General features: G+C 36.3%; 1 protein-coding gene across 1 annotated transcript; it reads right to left on the bottom strand.

The window, feature by feature from the left end:
• Positions 1–7,606: 7,606 nt before the first annotated feature.
• LOC120250297 (U-box domain-containing protein 8) lies at positions 7,607–9,122 on the bottom strand. Its single transcript, XM_039259096.1, has one exon. The coding sequence runs from the start codon at positions 8,942–8,944 to the stop codon at positions 7,871–7,873; it is 1,074 nt and encodes a 357-aa protein (XP_039115030.1). The 5' UTR covers positions 8,945–9,122; the 3' UTR covers positions 7,607–7,870.
• Positions 9,123–10,657: the final 1,535 nt, after the last annotated feature.

The following is a 10,657-nucleotide window of genomic DNA, read 5'->3' as shown; positions in this document are numbered from 1 at the left end:
CTTGCCTCATGTGTGCTTGATGAATAGGCTTGAATCTGATGTTGTCAACCTGTAGCCACTTTGTACGAGAAATTTTGCAATTTTCCCGTACCATGCTCTTGGAGCCTGCTTCAAGCCATATAATGCCTTATTGAGCTTGCACACATACTCTGGATGAGCCTTGCTCTCAAATCCTTGTGGTTGATCCATGTAGATGTCTCTATCAAGCTCTCCATGCACAAAGGCATTCTTCACATCCATCTGCCAAAGCTTCCACCCTTTGCTTGCAGCTAGTGCCAATAGTACTCGCACCGTTGTTATCTTTACTACTGGGCTGAATGTCTCATCATAGTCTATTCCATACTATTGCGAGAATCCTCGTACCACAAGTCGAGCTTTGTACCTTTCGACTATTTCATCTGCTCGAGTTTTCACCTTATACACCCACTTACACGAGATTGGTTTTGCTTCTTCTGGCCTTGGTACCAACTCCCACGTCTGATTTTGCTTGAGAGCAGCTATCTCTTCCTCCATTGGTTTCTTCCATTTATCACTTTTAACTGCCTCTTGATAGGATGTTGGTTCTTTAACTTCCATGATTAGTGCAACATTTGCATACTTAGGATTGGGATGTCTTACCCTGGATGATCTCCTTAAGGGTGGAGGCATTTCTTCAGGTAAATATGCAAGGTCTTCTTCAAGTTCCCCATGTACTCCTGTCTTCTATGGGCTCTTGGTCTTTGATGATCTTGGACTTCTGTCTTCTTCAGCTGTTGTTGGTACCTCTTGAGCCTGGTCTTCTAACTGTTCTTCTACTATTGGCTCAGTCTCCTTTATATTTGGTTGAACTGAGTCTGTTGAAGGCCACCAAGCTGAAGCTTCATCAAAGACCACATTTCTGGATGTGTGGATGCGTCCAGATGTCGGGTCATAGCATCTCCATCCTTTTCTCTCATCATCATAGCCGATAAAGATGTATCGTACCGCCTTCTTATTGAATTTGGTACGAAGATGGTCTGGCACAAAAACATAACACACACATCCAAAGACTTTGAAATGACTTACTGTGGGTTTGATTTTCCATAGTCTTTAGAATGGAGAGAGAAAGCTCATCTTCTCCTGCGGAAGCCGGTTGATGATGTAAGCTGTCGTTCTCATGCATTCAGCCCAAAATCTCCCTAGCACATTCTTGGTATGTAACATACTTCTGCATATTTCTGCTATATGCCGATTCTTCCTTTCAGCAACACCATTTTGCTGTGGAGTGTTGGGGCAGGTCAGTTGTCTTCGAATCCTATGCTCCTTCAGATAGGCATTAAACTCTTGAGAGAGATACTCTCTTCCATTGTCAGTACGAAGACACCGTACTTTCTTGTTGAGCTCATTCTCCACCTTCTCCTTAAACTCCTTAAACTTGGAAAATGCTTCAGATTTTTCTTTCATGAAGAACACCCATGCGTACCTTGAGAAGTCGTCGATAAAGGTCACCATGTATTTGGCACTACTTATAGATGCTTGTTTGACTAAGCCAAATACGTCAGAGTGCACCAACTCTAAAGGCTCCTTAGCTCTAAATTTAGATTGCTGGAAGGGAAATTGATGAGCCTTACTGAATTGACACCCAGCGCGTATTGTGTCAGTTTGTACTTCTATGTCGGACAGGCCTTTGACCATTGACTTCTCCACCATCAACTTTAACTTGTGGTAGCTCACATGCCCCAGTCTTGCGTGCCAGAGATCAGACGTCTCGTTCTTTCGGGTCTTGTCCACATAGGCTGATTCCGCAGACATCATCACATAGATAGACTCCAGTTTGCGGCCCTCTATTACTGGTGTGCTTGATGCCTGTAGATTGCGATACACCTTAACTTCTTGTGGCCCAAATACCACATAGTTTCCTTGTGCTGTCAGTTGTGAGACTGACAACAGGTTCTTCTTCATCCCGGGAACGCGATAGACGTCCTGCAGCTTAATTTGATTTGAATTAAAGCGTGGAGAGATGAGTGTCTTCCCGATGTGGGTGATGGGCAGCTTGGAGTTGTTAGTTGTCACAATCACCTGCTTCCCCTTGTACTTCTCCAGGCCCTCTAATTTCTTGATGTCACCTGTTATGTGGTTGGAGCAGCCAGAGTCGATGATCCAATCACTTTCATAATTGATCTTCTTCTGCTTTGTTAATGCTGTTAGAGCTACCTCCTCTTTCTCTTCTTACTCCTCCACTTTGGTGGTGACCATTGCAAATGCTGCTTCAACATCCCACTCTTCTTCGCTATCATACCTTCCTTGATGTTTGATATCTTGGAAGCTTCTTGATGTTGCTGTATTTCCTTGGCCTTTCTTCTTATGCCAACAGTCTCATGCATAGTGCCCTTTCTTTCCACAGTTGTAGCAGCGATCATCTCGACTGTCGCCCTGAAAAGTTGGTCTTCTCCTTCAATCTTGTTTGCTGATTGGGTTTGTTCTCCGATGTGGGCTTTTGACCTTTTCTCCGGTTGCTAAACAATGCCTCTTCTTCCTGCTTTAGCGAGACACCAGCCATCTGCTTCGCTAAAGCTTCTTGATTAGCGAGCATATTTTCTAATTCCAACAAGGTTGGTTGAGTTGGCCAACCTCGAATGGCAGCCATAAACCCACTATACTCAGGTTTAAGGCCATTGATAATTATCCTCTTCATTCGCTGCTCACTAATCTTCTCTTCAGGGGCGACTTGTGCAATCTCACTACATAGGGACTTTACCTTAGTGAAGTATTGACTAATCATCATACTCCATTGCGAGATTGTCATCAGCTCACTTTCAAGTAATTGGAGACGGGCATCATTCTTCTTGGAGAATAGTGTAGCGAGAGTGTCCCATGTAACTTTTGGTGTAGCAGCATCTCTGATATACTCCAACAGCTCATCTTCAATAGCTGTTCTCAGAACAAACATTGCCTTACCGGCCTTGATGCGTTATTTTCGCAAAGTCTCATCTTTTGACTTCTCTGCCACAAGAGCCTTCTTCTCCTTTGATTTAGTATCACCAGCAGCATCTGTCACTTCTTCAAAAGTGACATCTGGTGGAGTCATTTCCGACCCAGCTACGACCTCCCATAGGTCCCGTTCTTGTAGATAGGACTCTATACAGGCCTTCTAATTTATATAATTATTATTGTTTAATTTTTTTAAACCACCAGCCGTACCTGTGAACTCCATCGCTATGTCTAGGTCACCTGACGTCCAGCAAGCCTCCTCGGTAGAATACCGGTACTTCACTTACTTCGACTGGCGAACTTCTTGCAGCACTAGTGAACTCCTGATACTATGCTCGACCACTCATCGCCGATCTGACAGAATCGTCCCGGCAACCTGGTTCTGGTACCAGAATTGTTGAGTAGAGAGAGAATATATGAAACTTAATTTTATTAATTATTTGAAATATTTTACAAGACACTGTCTTTCTCTCACTCTAATTTTTCTCTCACTATGCACTCACACTTACTCTTACTTGTAGCTTCACTCACTCACTCAAGTTGCTTTCTGGTGCTTTGCTTGGTTAGCAATGACACTAATTTATAGGCTGGCAAGTCGATTGATGGAAGGATCTATGAAATTTCTAATATGTAAGGAGTTTTCTGGATGCTTAAGTTGGTTGTGAGAAGCTTCAAGGAAGGTTGAAGTCGGTGGTGATATTTAGTAGTTTCAAGCTTCTTCTAAAAGCTTTACACTTTATCATTTACTATTATGGGGTTGTGGTCGGTCTCTGATATATTATCTTGAGTACACATTGTAAATTCTAATTGCCTACATGTTAACTTATTTCATATAATAAATTTGTAGGGGGTCGTTAAACCACCGTAACTAGTGCACCTCTGTAGTTATCTATTTTTTTTATGGTGTTTGTCGAATTTGTAAAAATAAAATAAAATAAAATTCTGAGATGATAATGATACAATAGCCTTTTAATTTAAGTTATCGATTTGTCTGTGGTTGTAATGGATCTTAAAGGATCTTCATTGTCTTGGTTTGATTGTGTGTTTATGTCCTTGCATGGCTTGATCATCTTGCATTATTTATTTATTTTGACACATGATTGTTTGCAACTTGGAATTTTATACTTTTGCATTAGATTTTGATCTATAAGTAACATTTTGTGTGTACATAGATTTGCGTATTAATATTGTAAATATATGGTACATTTAATTAAGAAATAGTCAAACAAATAATGATGTGATTTAGACTTATTTTAGCCACTATTTGAGGTTTTTAAACTAACTTAGAATTAAATGATGCATGATTATAATCTAATGATGATAAAGTATGTAAAATCCATACATTTAATCACAATTTACACACCTTAAAATCAAATATGCATTAAAATTTTAAAATATTTATAAATTACCACGTCAAACTTTTTTAGATGGCTGTAACTTTGTTTTACTGTATATATATATATATATATAATGAAGCCATCTTGCATAGCTTGTTAATATATTCAAATTTAGGTATTTTAATAAATAGAGTAAATTAAAATAAATTTAATAGATAACAAGGAACAAGTATATCATCAATTGAAATCAATTGCTTTATTTTAAGATCTTGTTGGTCATGAGCACTTTATTAAAACATCAATTAAAAAATAAACACTGATATTAAAAACTTTATAAAAAGAAGGGGACCAAATACATTGGAGAGGAATGAGACAAATGGCCACAAATAAACCACCTTTCCTTCCGTTTTTATTTTTTAATTTTCACATCTTCAACTTTTTTTATCTTCATGGTGGCTCCTTCTACTTTTTATTTGGCCACTATCCAATTGATTTTATATATTTTTAAAATTAATTATTTTTTCTTTTGATAGTGATAAGGAAGAATATTTACTATATTTGAGTCATGTGAACTAGAAAAATCATTTCCTAACTTTAATTATTTACTTTAGTGACGGTGTCATGAGGTGGATGGAAATCAGTATGAGAACAATAAAATAATGAGTTTATTGGAAAAATAATGGTGTGATTATGCCAAAAACTCATGATTTAGAAGACTAGTTTATTGCAATTAAAGGGCATTTAAAAGAATATGATTTTTATTTAAAAACTTCAGAAAATTTACCACTTATTTTAGTGTAATTATTTCTTTTTATCATTTTAAAAAAAATTTGTTAACTAACATGTTATTAGAATACATTTTAAAGCTTAATATAGGAAACACAATCTTCACCCTTAACACACACACACACACACACACACACACACAAGCATTCTAATAGTAATTACAAACAAGTTTGTAATAATTCCCCATATTTTAAAAAAAATTTCACTTAGAAAATATACATTTTCTAATTAACTGGAGTATTTCCATATTAATTGAGATCTTCAAAATTTTATTATGGATTAAGGTATAGGAGCAAATATCACTTTTTATAATTATAAAATCTAATTAATTAAAAAAAATTAGTAAGAACACACATAGATACATGCACACACTATCTACTATACTAATCCAATGGCTTAGCGCAATAAACAAAGTTTAATTCTTATCCATTAATTTCTATCAAAATTTAAGTGACTATATATATGGCTATACCTTTCCTTACCTTTCTCTACCGACATTCAAAAGTAAGAGAGAGAAACATAGACAAAAGTGAAGAATAGTACTAAAAATTGTACTCGATTCCGAGGATGAGTTGCTTCATTAGTTTTATATAAATTTTTCCCACCCTGATAGTAAATCAGATTTAACAACTATGATTAACAGATCAGATGATTGAACGGTTATAATACAATCATTGTTTATTACACTTTTATTTACTATTCATTTCACTGTTCACATTGAAAGATGATATGCGACTGTTGAATTCAAATCCAAATCCAATAACTGATATAAGAACATATGTAGAATCCAGACGTCCCTAGAAGGGTCCTCTATATATATATATATATATATCCCTACAATAGGTAAATTGATATTTCATTTCTGTCTCAAACATGGCTTGCTTACATTATTCAAATATATCTATATAAATAGATATAAGAAAGAAAGGTTTTGGAAAGGCTTAAGCTAAAAGACATGGACAAGTGGAGATTCCTACAATAATGTTTTGAAGATGTCCCTAACTATGCTTGATAGCTACACAATTGTTTTAGATTTATGGAACCCAAACAAAAAGAGGAAAAAGTCATACCAAAAGGGGGGCCAACACGGTTCATGCATCACTTCAAAACAAAAACAATCCATTGGTCCAAAAACCCTTTAATTTCAGCAAGAAGAACCCTAATTTTTGGTCATCAAACATCCAGTTTATCAGGCAAGCAACAGCACGATTTTCATCCATTCAGTCTTAAGCCTGCCGTCCAGCATCCAAATAATTTAAAAAATCACATAGATTTCGGTTTCAAAATAACTTTCATGAGATTTATTATGACATTTCTAAGATGAAGATATAATCATGTACGCAACATGGATTTTCATCTTTGTTCTGTAATCAGTTTGATTCAATTACTGAATCAAATAATTGAACAGAAAACATTAATTTGCAGTTTCATACAATATTATACAGTACTGAGCATTCTTGTATTTTTGCATATCATACATTATGATTCTTCAATGAAACTGACAATAAGCAAATTCTTGAATAAGAGAAACTATTACTGTTACAAGTGTCAACATTCAGAAATCAGATCTTTACCATTCTTTGGTGAGAGAAAACACTAGATCAATGAATCTCACCTAAAATTCTCAATTTTTCACGTAATCCAAACATTAGTAAGTGAATTAAGTGAAAGTAAGCATTGAATGAACATTCTTGTATTTTTGCATATCATATATTATAATTCTTTGATGAAATTGACAAGCAAATTCCTGAACAAGCAAAACCATTGCTGTCACAAGTGATGACATTCAGAAAGCAGATCTTGATCTTTCCTTAGTGAGAGAAAAGACTAGAGCAATCTCACCTAAAATTATCATTTTTTTTTTCATGTAGCTCAAACATTAGTATATGAATTAAGTGAAAGTAAACATGGAATGATAAGTAAGAATCTAACAGGACATTCTTCCTCACAATTCTCATGTTTAGAAAGTTCATAATATGATGGTGACATTGTAGTAAAATAAAACAAAAAAATCAAAGCAAATATAGAATGACACATCTACTATTAACTTAAAGCCTTCTAAAGGTGTTTCTGCAAAGAAATTAGCTTGAGTATTATGTGCTAATTTGGAAGTTCATCGTTTATGCCTACCACACCTACGAAGTTTAAAGTTCATGATATGGCAGAGGAAACAGTATTCAAAGACCTAAATGAACAAAGAGACGCAAATACGGTATCAAATATCTTCACTATTAAAGCTTTCTATACATATTTCTCTCTTGTTCTCCAAACTATAGCTCACCAATCAAATTGAACTTACCTTTGTTTCTATCTGCATGGAAACCACGAGAGAAACATGCTGAAAACCAACCCTTTTTTCATTGGCACAGTCTTCTCTCTCCTCTTTTTTTTCACATCATACTGAATCTAATAATAATGCTTAAAGCATTCAAGCAACATTTCTAGATTGAAATAAACAAGACAAGCAGAACTTTCAGACAGAACTAATCACACATTTCAAAGAGAACAATGGATGCAGTAACAACAAGAATCAGTGATGAAAAACTATTAAACTATTAGAACTTCATTTCAAAGAGAAAGAGTTACAAATTAAGTTAACAAAGTTGCAGACCTTTTTTTAATTTTTCCTTCTTCTTCTTCTCTATATCAACAAGACTAGTTATTTCAAATTATACAGACCTAGGAAACTCTCAAAAACAAAATAAACAAGGAAAGCAAGAACATCATCATCATTAACATGATCACCTATTTTTACAGAAAACAAAAGGAACTTACCTAGGAATGCCCAGCAATGGAGTTCACATTTCCATAGTTCTCACAAATTCCACAGCATTCTCCCTGATCTTTCCTGTTTCCTCATTCATCAAATTGATGCAAATCTCCACCAATCCTTGTTTTCTAACCTCCAAGATGATGTTTTTATCGTCACAGCATAGGAAATTGAGAATCACAAGAGCATGCTCCGTGGCCCTCAAGCTCCCACCTTTGATGATTCCAATTATAAATTCTACAAACCCTTTAATTCTTTTCATCGCTTCTCTTCCTTCCGAGCACTTCACCAGCATGCCCAGAACCTCCACTGCCCTATCAGAACCCAAAGAAGCCAAGGAAGCCAGAGCCGGCACCGCGCCGGAGATCGCAGCGCGTTTGCGGTTCTCCGGCAGGGAGCAGAGCACGAAGAGAGCCGTGGCGGCCTCGCGGCGTTCCCGGCCCTTGCCGTCACGGAGGACGGCGACGAGGGAGGGGATGGCGGAAGGGTGGGCACCGATGGAGCACTTGTTCACGTCGACGACAGCGAGGCTGGTGAGAGTTGTAGCGGCGAGGGCGGCGACGGAGCCACCGCAGCGGAGGGCGGGGAGGAGGAGATCAACAGCGCCGTCAGCAGCAAGGCCGACGCGGGCATGGTCGCCGTCGAGGCTCAAGAGGAGGAGAACGCGGAGGGAGAGTTCCTGGAGGTCGGGAGGGTCGGGGGAGGCAGCATGGCGGAGGAGGACAGACGAGGCAGCGCCGGAGTCGGCGAGGTAGCGGCGGAAGGCGGCGTCGAGCTTGGCCCGGCGGAAGGCAGCGGAGAGGGTGGCGGCGTCGGAGGGGAAGGAGAGCAACTGGGGATCGGCGGCGGAGTGGCAGGATGGTAGTTTCGAAGGGGGATCAGGGGCAAAATTGGAAATTAGGTTTCGGAGGGCGTGGTTGGGGATGAGGCGTGGGTGTGGTGGGAGAGGGAGTTTGGTCACCGGGCAGGTGCGGTTACCGGAGTCCAACCAACGTTGGATCGATGAACGGTCGAAGGTGTGACCCGAGGTTAAGATCACCGGGTCCGACATCACTTCCAACGAGATCGGGCACCGGAAATCGTCCGGGAACTCCACTTCCATATTTTATCTCTCTACTTCTCTAACAAACTATCTGTGAACGACGACGACGAGGAGGAGAGGGAATAGTTTGATGGGTTTTGAGGGGGTTTCTCGGAAGAAAGAGGAAGGGGAAAATATCTTTCCCGGAATGCCCCTGAAAACGGGTGGTGAGGATTGGTGTTGGATTCTCTGGGCTTTTGTTGTAGATGATCTTTATCTAGAGCCTCTGATGGTTCTGGTCACCGGTAGGTGAATGTATGACTATATATCTAATATGGTTGTGTGTGTATTTTTAAATGACAAGCACTATATACAACAGATCCTGTATTCATGGGTTAGAAATTAATTAATCATCTAACCTGCACACTCTCAGTTAAGAATCACCCAAAACAAGCGATTCATTATTATTATTATTATTTTCAACAAGTTTTGAATTCAAATTTTTTTTAATATTTCACTTTTATTTTTCACAGTAAAACCAAATATCACTAAGTTATAAAACTTTTGGTTTTAAAATTATATTAATTTTTTATATTATTTTTATTTAAAATATATTTTAAATATATATAATTAAATATAATTTAATGAAAATTATAAAAATATATTAAATATAAAAAATAATATTTAATACTGAATAAAATTTTTATTGTGAAAAATAAAAAAAATTGAGAAAATTTTCAAAACGTGACAAAGTAAAAACGTAACCTTTGAAATAATTTTTAAAAATTTGGAAATTTTTTTTAAGAATGTGGAAATTAGGGGTAAGGTTACCTGGGAGTACGGTATTGATTTGATTCATGGTGGGGGACACGTGGCGTGAATGCGTAGAAGGGTTGGTTGGTAATTTGGTGAAGGGGAGGAGTGAATGGTTATATTTGGAAGTTTTGAGGGGCTACTTCATAAATGTAGTCCTCTTGTGCTGTGAATTTTGGGTCTTTTGAATTTATGAGAGATGATGACAGAGTTATTATTATTTTATTTTTTTAGAATTTATATACTGTAATTATTTTTAAAATAAAAAAAATTGTTTTTTATTTGTATATGTGCATGTTATTTATAAAATTAATAAATAATTTGAAGTAAAATACATAAATTCTTCATCTACTCATTGTTCTTTTTCTGATTTTTAAAGTGTGCTGACCTAACTCAGCCTATAAAAATATAAAACAATACAAATCAAACTTTTGCAGAGTCTATCTTTTATTTTAGTATATCTACCTCATGTTTTTCTTGAGGACAAATATTATTCCCCAACCAAATGTCTTCTAATATTTTATAAATTATAAAAAATTTTATTTAATATTGTATAATTAATATTTATTATCATTTCAACTAAAATTTGAATTTGAGAATATTTAATTTTGATTGGTATTAACTAAATCAAATCCTATAATTTTTTTTTAACTACTTTAATAGTTAAAGAGATTTCTTTCAATCCAGTACTTTTATTCTAACAAATATCTTGATTATATATATATATATATATATTTTAACAAAGTGAATAAGCACAACAGAGACACAAATATAGAGTTAATATTTCAACAAAACTCTATATGAACTAAAGTTTGAACTTAGTTTTTTAAAAAAATAAGATCACCTATGCATGAAACCAGTGTCAATGAATCAAAAATTTTAATAAAATCAAATAAAGCAAACACAAAAAAATCTAATAAAACTAACGAAAATAATATATATAAATATATTCCAATAAACAGTGGCCAATGTAGACATGCA

Source organism: Dioscorea cayenensis, chromosome 19, assembly GCF_009730915.1.
Source record: "Dioscorea cayenensis subsp. rotundata cultivar TDr96_F1 chromosome 19, TDr96_F1_v2_PseudoChromosome.rev07_lg8_w22 25.fasta, whole genome shotgun sequence".
NCBI lineage: Eukaryota > Viridiplantae > Streptophyta > Magnoliopsida > Dioscoreales > Dioscoreaceae > Dioscorea > Dioscorea cayenensis.
The sequence above is the reverse complement of the archived record's forward strand: the minus strand, read 5'-3'. Positions and strand labels throughout refer to the sequence as shown.

Coding starts and splice junctions, on each gene's coding strand:
- LOC120250297 (XM_039259096.1), bottom strand. CDS start 8,944: ATGGAAGTGGAGTTCCCGGACGATTTCCGGTGCCCGATCTCGTTGGAA.